The 13,118-nt window shown below is 49.8% G+C and overlaps 1 protein-coding gene across 1 annotated transcript in view; it reads right to left on the bottom strand.

Moving 5' to 3' along the window:
- The window catches only part of LOC140386535 (uncharacterized), a 32,177-nt gene extending 20,180 nt beyond the window's left edge, over positions 1-11,997 (bottom strand). The window contains exon 1 of the mRNA XM_072468946.1: positions 11,669-11,997. Within this exon, the coding sequence (XP_072325047.1) occupies positions 11,669-11,717 (49 nt within the window). The 5' untranslated portion in view covers positions 11,718-11,997. The remainder of the gene's footprint in view (positions 1-11,668) is intronic.
- Between the last annotated feature and the right edge of the window lie 1,121 nt (positions 11,998-13,118).

Genomic DNA, 13,118 nt, shown 5'->3' with positions numbered 1-13,118 from the left:
GCTATGGAGAATGATAGGTCTGGCCCAAGAGTTAAAATTCTTAATTGGGGCAAGGCAAATTTTGATGGTATCAGACAGGAACTTTCAGAGGTAGATTGGGGGAGACTGTTGGCAGGCAAAGGGACGGCTGGTAAATGGGAGGCTTTTAAAAAATGTGTTAACCACGGTGCAGGGTAAGCACATTCCCTTTAGAGTGAAGGGTAAGGCTGGTAGAAGTAGAGAACCCTGGATGTCTCGAGATATTGAGACTCTGGGCAAAAAGAAGAAGGAGGCATATGACGTACATAAGCAACTGGGATCAAGTGGATCCCTTGAAGAGTATAGAGATTGTCGAAATAGAGTTAAGAGGGAAATCAGGAGGGCAAAAAGGGGACATGAAATTGCTTTGGCAAATAATGCAAGGGAGAATCCAAAGAGATTCTACAAATACATAAAGGGGAAAAGAGTAACTAGGGACAGAGTAGGGCCTCTTAAGGATCAACAAGGGCATCTATGTGCAGAGCCACAAGAGTTGGGTGAGATCCTGAATGAATATTTCTCATCGGTATTCACGGTGGAGAAAGGCATGGATGTTAGGAAACTAAGAGAAATAAATAGTGATGTCTTGAGAAGTGTGCATATTACAGAGGAGGAGGTGCTGGAAGTCTTAAAGCGCATCAAGGTAGATAAATCCCCGGGACCTGATGAAATGTATCCCAGGGTGTTGTGGGAGGCTAGGGAGGAAATTGCGGGTCCCCTAACAGAGATATTTGAATCATCGGCAGCCACAGGTGAGGTGCCTGAAGATTGGAGAGTGGCGAATGTTGTGCCCTTGTTTAAGAAGGGCAGCAGGGAAAAGCCTGGGAACTACAGACCGGTGAGCCTAACGTCTGTAGTAGGTAAGTTGGTAGAAGGTATTCTGAGAGACAGGATCTACAAGCATTTAGAGAGGCAAGGACTGATTCGGGGCAGTCAGCATGGCTTTGTGCGTGGAAAATCATGTCTCACAAATTTGATTGAGTTTTTTGAGGGGGTGACCAAGAAGGTAGATGAGGGCAGTGCAGTAGATGTTGTCTACATGGACTTTAGCAAAGCCTTTGACAAGATACCGCATGGTAGGTTGTTGCAGAAGGTTAAAGCTCACGGGATCCAGGGTGAGGTTGCCAATTGGATTCAAAATTGGCTGGACGACAGAAGGCAGAGGGTGGTTGTAGAGGGTTGTTTTTCAAACTGGAGGCCTGTGACCAGTGGTGTGCCTCAGGGATCGGTGCTGGGTCCACTGTTATTTGTGATTTATATTAATGATTTGGATGAGAATTTAGGAGGCATGGTTAGTAAGTTTGCAGATGACACCAAGATTGGTGGCACAGTGGATAGTGAAGAAGGTTATCGAGGATTGCAACGGGATCTTGATCAATTAGGCCAGTGGGCCGACGAATGGCAGATGGAGTTTAATTTAGATAAATGTGAGGTGATGCATTTTGGCAGAGCGAATCAGGCCAGGACCTACTCAGTTAATGGTATGGCGTTGGGGAGAGTTATAGAACAAAGAGATCTAGGAGTACAGGTTCATAGCTCCTTGAAGGTGGAGTCGCAGGTGGACAGGGTGGTGAAGAAGGCATTCGGCATGCTTGGTTTCATTGGTCAGAACATTGAATACAGGAGTTGGGACGTCTTGTTGAAGTTGTACAAGACATTGGTACGGCCACACTTGGAATACTGTGTGCAGTTCTGGTCACCCTATTATAGGAAGGATATTATTAAACTGGAAAGAGTGCAGAAAAGATTTACTGGGATGTTGCCGGGACTTGATGGTTTGAGTTATAAGGAGAGGCTGGATAGACTGGGACTTTTTTCCCTGGAGCGTAGGAGGCTTAGGGGTGATCTTATAGAGGTCTATAAAATAATGAGGGGCATAGATAAGGTAGATAGTCAACATCTTTTCCCAAAGGTAGGGGAGTCTAAAACTAGAGGGCATAGGTTTAAGGTGAGAGGGGAGAGATTCAGAAGGGCCCAGAGGGGCAATTTCTTCACTCAGAGGGTAGTGAGTGTCTGGAATGTGCTGCCAGAGGTAGTAGTAGAGGCGGGTACAATTGTGTCTTTTAAAAAACATTTAGATAGTTACATGGGTAAGATGGGTATAGAGGGTTATGGGCCAAGTGCGGGCAACTGGGACTAGCTTAATGGTAAAAACTGGGCGGCATGGACTGGTGGGCCGAAGGGCCTGTTTCCATGCTGTAAACTTCTATGATTCTATGATTCTAACAGTCCCAGATTCTCCGATCGATCTGTGTCACTGAAGTTGTTCTTCATTTCTGGAATCCATTCTCGGTCAATCTTTTCTGCATCCTTTCCAAAGTCTTCACATCCTTCCTGAGGTGCGGTGTACGGAACTGGACACAATGCTCCAGTTGGCATCGAACTGGTGTGTTTTATACAAGTTAAACATAATCTGCTATCTCTTGTGCCCAACGCCCCGATGAATAAACCCCAGGACACCCTTTGTTTTATTAACCGTGCTCTGAACCTGTTCCGTCACCTTCAATGATCCACATTTACAACCAGGGCCCTCTGCTCTGCCACCTCCTTGTATCCTTTATTTGATCTTATGTCTCCATTTCCTGCCAAAATAAATCACGTTACACTTCTGATTGACAGAATTTAAATTCCCCTAACTGCCACATAAGAACTAGGAGCAGGAGTAGGCCATCTGGCCCCTCAAGCCTGCTCCACCATTCAATGAGATCATGGCTGATCTTGTGGACTCAGCTCCACTTTCCGGCCCGAACACCATAACCCTTAATCCCTTTATTCTTCAAAAAACTATCTATCTTTATCTTAAAAACATTTAATGAAGGAGCCTCAACTGCTTCACTAGGCAGGGAATTCCACAGATTCACAACCCTTTGGGTGAAGAAGTTCCTCCTAAACTCAGTCCTAAATCTACTTCCCCTTATTTTGAGACTATGCCCCCTAGTTCTGCTTTCACCCGCCAGTGGAAACAACCTGCTCACATCTATCCTATCTATTCCCTTCATAATCTTATATGTTTCTATAAGATCCCCCCTCATCCTTCTCAATGTCACAGTGGGATTCAAACTCTCTTCTCCCAATCATCCACACATACAAATTAGCTTGGAAGGAGATAGATTGATATCCCATATTGGAACAGAAGATTGAAATGCTATGTAGAATGTCCGTTTCCCTGAAATTACTTTCAGCTCCTATCCTCAGCTATTTTTCAACCTGCGCATTTTAATTGGAAGCTGTAACTCGCTATTTTTAAGAGTCCTGGACTCATTGGAGAACAGAGGGAGGCTATTTGGCCCATTGAGTCCCTGCCACCTCTCTACACACCGATCGAGTCGACCCCTATTCGCCCTCCGCCGCTCTACCCCCATATTCCTGCGAGTTCATTTCCCTCCGATTCCCATCAAAATCATTCACGGTTGTCGTGTTATTCACCCTGGGGTAACATGGACTGCAACAGGATGCAGATAAACTGTAAAGCATACACCAAATGTAGGCGTTGGTTCAATACGATTTATTGAACTTCTATAACAATGCACACAGCTGGCTGTGGGTTGACTCTCTACTACTCCAAGTGTACTAACTAACTAGACCACGCGAGCTCTGATCCACGTGTGGAAGGTGCTGACTGATATATACACCCTGACTGTCACTACAGTTGTCACCAGTGGAAAGAGGCGGAGTGCTGATGCCTCTTGTGTTTTATAGTTGGAAGCCCCCCTCTGGTGTTCTGTCTGGTGATTGGTTGTGTCCTGTCCTGTATGTTGATTGGCTCACCTGGGTGTCTGTCACTGCCTGTTTTTACCTCATGATGTGCATATTATGACAGCGGTCTCTGCTCCCACCCTCATCTCGTGGCCTCTAGGCCCACTGGTTGAGTGAAAAACATTCTTCCTCGCATCCCAAACCCCCCTCAGCTATAAATCCTTTAACCTGGCCTCCCCAGTCCTTGCTCATGGGAACAGATTTTCTTCGTCTCTGTAGTCTAAACCTTGTCACCATCTTTTTAAAAAATATTTTATTCAAGGAATTTTCATATAAACAAACGGAAGCAGAAGAACAACCAAACAACATTTCCTATAAACACCCCCCGCCCCCCCAACACCACACTCATCTCCCATCCTGCCTTCCCCATTTTAACCCCCTAATCCCCCCGTTCCCCCTCCACCTTTGCTGACCCCTCAAACCCCCTTAAAGAAATCGACAAATGGCTTCCACCTCCGAACGGACCCATCCACCGAAACCATCAGGACGAACTTGACGTTCACCAGCCTCAGGAATTCCGGCAAGTCTCTCACCCACACTCCCGCTTTCGGCAGCTTCAAGTCATTCCACCCGAGCAAGACCCGTCTCCGGGCTATCGGAGCGGCAAAGGCCAAAACATCGGCCTCCCACGCCCCTTCGACTCCCGGGTCTTCCAACACCCCAAATATCGCCACCTCTGGACTCGGGGCCAATTCCACCCCCAGCACCTCGGACATTATGCACGCAAATCCCTGCCAGAAGCCCTACAGCTTCAGACATGCCCAGAACACATGGACGTGATTCACGGGCCTCCCCGCACACCACCCACATCTATCTTCTGCCCCCTCAAAGAACCTATTTATCCTTGCTACCATCATATATGCCCTATGTATTATTTTAAACGGATGAGGCTTAACCTCACACACGAAGAGAACACATGCACCCTCCGCAGGGCCTCTGCCCATGTCCCGATCTCCACTTCTCCCCTCAGCTCCTCCTCCCATTTATGCTTTATGTCATCCACCAGGGCTCCCTGCAAATCCATCAGCTTGTAGACCTTGAACAACGTCCCCTCCCCCATCTCATCCCTCGACAGTACCTTAACCTGCAACCCCAAGGGCGGCAGCCCAGGGAAGGATGGCACCTCTCTCTTTACAAAGTCCCAGACCTGAAGATACTTAAAACCGTTCCCCCTGGGCAGCTCGTACTCTTTCTTCAGGTCCTCCAATCTCGCAAACTTTCCCCACTTGAACAGGTCACCAAATCACTCGGCCCCTGCCTGCCGCCACCCACGAAACTTTGCGTCCAGCCCCACCGGCGCAAACTTATGGTTGTCGCAGATCGGTGCCCACACTGAGGCACCCTCCAGTCCCAGATGCTGCCCCTACTGCCCCCACACCCTTCAGGTCGACACCGCTACTGGGCTCACGGAGTACCTCGCTAGTGAGAATGGCAGAGGCGCTGATAACAAAGCCCTCAAACTTGTTCCCCTACTCCATGCCGCCTCTATCCGACCCCACGCTGACCCCTCCTCCACGACCCACTTCCTAACCATGGAAAATGCTCGCCGCCCAGTAGTGGTTCATAATGTCTGCAGTGCTAGCGTTCCCCACCCCCTTGCCCCCGCTCCAGGAAAACCCTCCTAACCCGTGGGGTCTTCCTCGCCCATACCAACTCGGGGATCAGCGCATTGACCTTCTTGCAAAATGACTTGGGGGTGAAGATTAGGAGGTTCTGAAATACAAACAGAAACCTAGGCAGCACCATCATATTTACTGTCTGCACCCGCCCTGCCAGCAACAATGTCCCTTTTCGGGACTTTCAGTGGCGACCATTGAGTGAGCGGTCGCACATTTGGTAGCTCCCACTCAAGGTGGAATTTTTCGGTCCTTTCCCCATCTGAGGGGTGAAAGTTTCGATGGAAAGAGGTGTAGGAGTGTCAGGAGAAGGTATAACTCCTCTGGTGTGGCTGGTGGATGGATCCACGAACTAGGAGTGGATCAAGAAGAAGGGAGCTGTTGGAGCAGGAGAATCTTGGTGCGCCACCGGTTAAGATAGCGGAGGGTAAAGCACCCGTTTGACTTTTTAAATGAGAAGTTCAGCCAGCAGAGAAGGGAGGCCCTGGAGGACCTAGTTAAGGTGGTAGAGCCGCTCAAAGCAGGGACTGACCAAGTGGAGCAGAGGCTGTAGTCCCAGGGCCAGGCGATCCAGAAAGTGGAGAAGGTGGTGGGGGAGCACGAGGAGCAGCTCGCCTCGTTGGTGGATGAGGTGGGGACGATGCGGGAGACCCAAAGGAGGCTGAATGAGAAGGTGAGGATCTGGAAAACCGCTCCAGAAGATAAAATTTGAAGATGATGCGAATGCCCGCAGGCATTGAACATAGAACATGGAACATAGAAAATACAGCACAGAACAGGCCCTTCGGCCCATGATGTTGTGCCGAACCTTTGTCCTAGATTAATCATAGATAATCATTGAATTTACAGTGCAGAAGGAGGCCATTCGGCCCCCTGAGTCTGCACCGGCTCTTGGAAAGAGCACCCTACCCAAACTCAATACCTCCACCCAACACCAAGGGCAATTTTGGACACTAAGGGCAATTTATCATGGCCAATCCACCTACCCTGCACATCTTTGGACTGTGGGAGGAAACCGGAGCACCCGGAGGAAACCCACGCAGACACGGGGAGGATGTGCAGACTCCGCACAGACAATGACCCAAGCCGGAATCGAACCTGGGACCCTGGAGCTGTGAAGCAATTGTGCTATCCACAATGCTACCGTGCTGCCCTTAAAAACAAATAAATCTACACTATATCATTTAACCGTAATCCATGTACATATCCAATAGCTGCTTGAAGGTCCCTAATGTTTCCGACTCAACTACTTCCACAGGCAGTGCATTCCATGCCCCCACTACTCTCTGGGTAAAGAACCTATCTCTGATATCCTTCCTATATCTTCCACCTTAAATTTATGTCCCCTTGTAATGGTTTGTTCCACCCGGGGAAAAAGTCTCTGACTGTCTACTCTATCTATTCCCCTGATCATCTTATAAACCTCTATCAAGTCGCCCCTCATCCTTCTCCGTTCTAATGAGAAAAGGCCTAGCACCCTCAACCTTTCCTCGTAAGACCTACTCTCCATTCCAGGCAACATCCTGGTAAATCTTCTTTGCACCTTTTCCAAAGCTTCCACATCCTTCCTAAAATGAGGCGACCAGAACTGTACACAGTACTCCAAATGTGGCCTGACCAAAGTTTTGTACAGCTGCATCATCACCTCACGGCTCTTAAATTCAATCCCTCTGTTAATGAACGCGAGCACACCATAGGCCTTCTTCACAGCTCTATCCACTTGAGTGGCAACTTTCAAAGATGTATGAACATAGACCCCAAGATCTCTCTGCTCCTCCACAATGCCAAGAACTCTACCGTTAACCCTGTATTCCGCATTCATATTGAAGGCGCGGAGGCCGACACGTATGTGGCCAAAATGCTGAAGAAGCTGATGAGGGAGGGGGCCTTTGACCGGACTCTGGAGATCGACTGAGTGCACAGGGTGCTGATGAGGAGGACACAGGTGGGCGAGCCGCTGAGGGCGATGGTGGTGCGGTTGCACCTCGTCTTGGACAAAAAAGATTCTTCGGTGGGCGAGGCAGACGAGGAAGTGCACTGGGAAGGGAACGAGCTGCAGGTGTACCAGGACCTGGGCACAGAGCTGGCGAAGAGGAGGGCCAGGTTTAACCGGGCCAAGGCTGCCCTCTTCAAGAAGGGAGTGAGGTTTGGAGTGCTGTACCTGGCCCGCCTCTAGGTGACTTTCCAGAAGGGAGAATACTATTTTGGTATGCCAGAGGAGGCGATGGAGTTTTTGAGGGACAATGGATTGGCAGCAGAGGGAGGACCTTGAACTGTGGAGGAGGGGTTTCCTTTTGGTTGTCTCGGTAAACCTTTTCTCCTTTGAAATGTTTTGGTGGGTTAAAATCCCCCCTTCATCTGCTCCACCAGCCGAGTCAAATTTAACTTGTGTAGCTGCGCCCAACCCTGAGTCACTTGGATCCCCAAGTATATAAAACTCGCCCCCACCACCTTGAACGGCAGCCTAACCTCCTCTCCTGCCCTCTTGTCTCAATCGGGAATACCTCGCTCTTTCCCATATTCAATATGTAACAGGAGAACTGGCCAAATTCCTCCAAAATCCCCATAATGTTCCCGATACTGCCCAATGGGTCTGAGATATATAGCAACAGGTTGTCCGCATACAGCGAGACCCTCTGCTCAGTGCTCTCCGCACAATCCCTCTCCAGTCCCTCGATGCCCTAAGCGCCATTGCCAATTGCTCTGTCACCAAAGCAAAGAGCAAAGGGGAGAGCGGACACCCCTGCTTCGTCCCCCGATGCAGCCCAAAATATCCCGAACTAACTTGGTTCATCCTGCTCGCCTTCTCCCTGTACTCGCACACTGCCCCTCTGGCCCTCCGTAACTGCCCCATCGCCTTCCCTGTGGACACTGGCCCAAACTCCACCTGGAGCTTCTGCCTCCTTTAACAGCCCTACCTCTGGGGCCTTCGAACACCTCCTATCCACCCTCAGAATTTGATCGACCAGCTTTGCCATCCCTGCAATAAACTCTCCCCTACTAACCACTGCTTTGAGCGCCCCACACAACGTGGCGGTCGTGAATTCCCCCTTGTCCCCATACTCACCAACTCGCACACCTCCTCATCCGCCAACAGCCCCACATTCAGCCTCCACTGTGGGCACTGCCCCCCTCCCCCCACCCACCAGTCCACTCACAAATCCACCCAATATGGCCCGTGGTCAGAGACCACGATTGCCGAATACTCCGAGTCAACCACCCCCGCCAGCAACACCTTGTCTTACATGAAAACGTTAATCCGGGAGTACACCCGGTGCACGGGGGAGAAGGATGAAAATTCCTTCGTCGTCGGTCTTACCTTGTTACCATCTTGTCCACCTCGACCAGACCTCCCCCTCAATCTCCTTTACTCCAATGGAGAACAATCCCAGCTTCTCCAACCCGAACCTTGGACCTAAAATCCCTTCATCCCTGGACCTACTCTAGTAAATCTCTCGTGACACCCTTCGAGGACACTCACACCCTTCCTGGAGAGATTAGACTGGACATGAAGATATAAAGAGACTGTCACACAATATTGAAACAACACTTCAGTCTTTTCACTGTAATCTTGTGAAGTGCGTTACTAACAATGTGTACGTCTAGGAAAACAGGTGCATCACTAAAAGTGGCAGCACAACAAGTGCAATTAACACAACAAATACTGCAAGGCACTCTCGAGAAGGTTATCAAAGAGAGTGTGACTCGAGCCAGATGGGAAGATATGAGGCACAGATAACCAAAAGAATATTTCAACAGTTTGGTTTTTAAGGAGTGTATTAAATGAGGAGTGAGACAGAGAGAGAGGGGGAGGAGGAGAGGTTTAGGAGGGAATTTCAGAGCTCGGGGCCCCAGGCAGCTGAAGGCACAGCCGCCAATGGTTGATCGACAGGAACCAGGGGCTCAACAGGCCAAAATTAGAGGAGCGCAGAGATCTTGGAGGATTGTAGGGGCTGGAGGAGGCTACAGAGATAGGGAGGGTTGTAGGGTATGGAAAAGGAGGATTGTCAGGGCTGGAAGAGTTTACAGATATAGGGAGGATTGTAGGGGCTGGAGGAGGTTACAGAGATAGGGAGGGTTGTAGGGTATGGAAAGGGAGGATTGTCAGGGCTGGAAGAGTTTGCAGATATAGGGAGGATTGTAGGGGCTGGAGGAGGTTACAGAGATAGGGAGGGTTGTAGGGTATGGAAAGGGAGGATTGTCAGGGCTGGAAGAGTTTGCAGATATAGGGAGGATTGTAGGGGCTGGAGGAGGTGACAGAGACAGGCAGGGTTGTAGGGGATGGAGGAGGTTAGAGAGATTGGGAGGGTTTTAGGGGGTTGGAGCAGGTTACAGAGATAGGGAGGGTTTTAGGGGGTTGGAGGTGATTACAGAGATAGGGAGTGTTGCAAGGTCTGGAGAAGGTTACAGAGATAGGGAGGGTTGTAGGGGCTGGTGGAGTTTACAGAGGTAGGAACGGTTTGTTGGGACTGGAGAGGTTACAGAGATAGGGAGGATTATAGGGGCTGGAGGAGGTTACAGAGATAGAGAGGGTTGTAGGGACTGGAGGGGATTACAGAGATAGGCAGGGTTGTGGGGACTGGAGGATGATACAGAGGTAGGGAGGAGGGCAGCAGAGGTTTGAAAACTACAATGAGAAAATTGTTTAGTCGATGTGTTGCTGACTGGCAGCTGACGTGGGTCAGCGAGTGACAGGGAAATTGATGAATTGGACTTGGTGAGAGTTTCCATATGTGGGCAGCAGAGGTTTGAAAACATGAAAGTGAGTCTCTTGTCTGCCCTCTCGGGTAGATGCCAAAGATGGCAGGGTTACCATTTGGAAGCCAAGTGGCGGGGGGGGGGGGGGGGGGGGGGAATAGAGTTCTCCTCGGTGTCCTGGGACCAGTATTTATCCCTCCACCAATTTCACAATAAAACCCATCGATCTGGCTCATTGTCATGGGACTGTGTGGGATCCTGCTGTGCTGAAACATGGCTGCTGCTTTCCTGACATCAAAACAGTAACCTCCCTTAAAAAGAATGAATGTCTTTCTTAGTCTGTGAAACCCTTTGGGACGTCCTGAGGTGCGCCAAAGGGTGTTCAAGGCTGAACACAGTGACTCAAATGTGCCAGCAAAGTCTATGACAAGCCTATGAGCTTGTGTTGTACGGTGTGTGTGTGTGTGGGGGGGAGGGGGGAGGGTCACAACTCACCTGGTCCACACTGCCCACCTCCCACCAGATTGCACCTGAAACTCACCCCACATCTCAAATACCCCCGTGCTAAATGACACACTATAACACAAAACCCATAGAAATGAGACAGCACAGAAAAGGGCCATTCAGCCCACCATGTCCATGCAAGCCCCAGGGCACCTAGGTGCCTTTCTAATCCCCACTTCCTGCACCTGGGCCATAGCAGCTGACAACACTTAAGGTGCAATTACAGATACTTTGCAAAAGAGTTTAGGGTCTCTGCCTCCACCACCAACTCAAAGCGAATTCCAGACTCCCATCACCCTCTATATAAAATGTTTTTCCACACATCCCCTCTAATCCTTCTGCCACTTAGCTTGAATCTAAGCAATACTCATGAACACAAATTGAAAACCTATGCAATTCAATAACTGGGCAATTTGAAGGCTGTTTTATCCCAATATACAAGTCAACCATAATATATTTCTTTCGTATATTTCATTCAGGAATATGGGGAATTTAATATTTTACCCCACCTCAGCCCATTCTCCTGACCCATCCCCGTAACCCCACATAACCTGCACATCTTTGGACTGTGGGTGGCAACCGGGGCACCCGGAGGAAACACACGCAGACACGGGGAGAAAGTGCAAACTCTAGCCTTGATGTTTAATTTAATCCCCCACAGATGATTCCACCATTCTTTGAAGAATAATATTTAAATATACAACAACGCTTTTGATACCGTTTACAATATAGATATTTAATCATTACGTTTATGACAGATGTGTGCCCCTCTATTTGTCTCTCTCTATCCCTCTCTCTCGGAGTCTCTTGAAGAGATCATCGGCACCAACTCCCTTTTTCAAAATACAGACTTGGACTTGCTGCTGTCGTTAAACTCGCAGGAAAGGGAGAGAGAGAGAGAGAGAGGGGGGTGGGGTTTGCTGTGGTCAGTCAAATCAAAGCGAATGCCAGTGAGAATATCAGCTTTGGGGCAGTCACTGGTAACCAGACTGTTAACATCTGTTAGTATTATTGTTTGAGACTGCATCAAAAGTAAACACACGCACAATAGGATTAGACAGTATGCAAAAACTCACCATGTCCCAGGAGCAGTGACAGGAAGAGGAGAGTGAATTGTAGCTCCATGCTTGCTGCCTCTTGGCCGGGATGTGAAGGCTGAGATGTGGAGAGTTGGGTAAAGAGTGAGTGAGGTGGCAGGGGTGGGGAGTGGAGTGGTCAGCTGCAGTTCAAACTCCGCTCACGTTTCCATCCACCGGGACCTGTCTCCCTTTAGAAGAATGTTGTTCTCCAGTGCCCCCCCACACACAGCTGAATGTGTCAGGCAGGATCAGTGCTGGAGAAAGATTGAGGTCCCTCAACACACACACGCTGCTGCAAGTGGAACTCTCTCGCTCAGAAAGTTTTCTGTTTTTATCCTTTTCTCCAGAAAAGCAACCCCGCCTTCAGAACCCTCCTCTCCCCGGCACTCAGCCAATTCCTCTCAATGCCTCAAAGAGTGCAATCAACTTTCAAACTGCTCCACCCTCTGACAGTCAGAGCAAAGGGTCACTCTCTGAACACCGCCTCCCATGGCAAACAGCACCAACCAGACAGACCATCAGTTTACACCACTGCAACGCTGCCCATTCAGCCCCATCCGCTTCATGCTGCCGTTTATGCCTCTGACAGTGCAACACTCCCTCAGCACTGACCTCTGACAGTGCAACACTCCCCCAGTACTGACCCTCTGACAATGCAGAACTCCCTCAGTACTGACCCCCTGACAATGCAACACTCCCCCAGTACTGACCCTCTGACAGTGCAGCACTCCCTCAGTACTGACCCTCTGACAGTGCAGCACTCCCTCAGTACTGACCCTCTGACAGTGCAGCACTCCCTCAGTACTGACCCTCTGACAGTGCAGCACTCCCTCAGTACTGACCCTCTGACAGTGCAGCACTCCCTCAGTACTGACCCTCTGACAGTGCAGCACTTCCTCAGTACTGACCCTCCGACAGTGCAGCACTCCCTCAGTACTGACCCTCTGACAGTGCAGCACTCCCTCAGTACTGACCCTCTGACAATGCAGCACACCCTCAGTACTGACCCTCTGACAGTACAGCATTCCCTCAGTACTGACCCTCTGACAGTGCGGCGCTCCCTCAGTACTGACCCTCTGACACTGCAGCACTCCCCCAGTACTGACCTTCTGACAATGCGACGCTCCCTCAGTACTGACCCTCTGACAGTGTGGCGCTCCCTCAATACTGACCCTCTGACAGTACGGCGCACCCTCAGTACCGACTCTCTGACAGTGAGGTGTTCCCTCAGTACTAACCCTCTGACAATGCGGCGCTCCCTCAGTACTGACCCTCTGACAGTGCGGCGCTCCCTCAGTACTGACTCTCTGACAGTGCAGCACTCTCACAGTACTGACCCTCTGACAGTGTAGCACTCCCTCAGTACTGAACATCCGACAGCGCAGCACTCCCTCAATATTGACCCTCTGACAGTGTAGCACTCCTTAGGTACTGACCCTCTGACAGT

Source organism: Scyliorhinus torazame, chromosome 12 (assembly GCF_047496885.1).
Source record: "Scyliorhinus torazame isolate Kashiwa2021f chromosome 12, sScyTor2.1, whole genome shotgun sequence".
Classification (NCBI taxonomy): Eukaryota; Metazoa; Chordata; class Chondrichthyes; order Carcharhiniformes; family Scyliorhinidae; genus Scyliorhinus; species Scyliorhinus torazame.
This window is presented reverse-complemented; position numbering and strand designations above follow the sequence as displayed.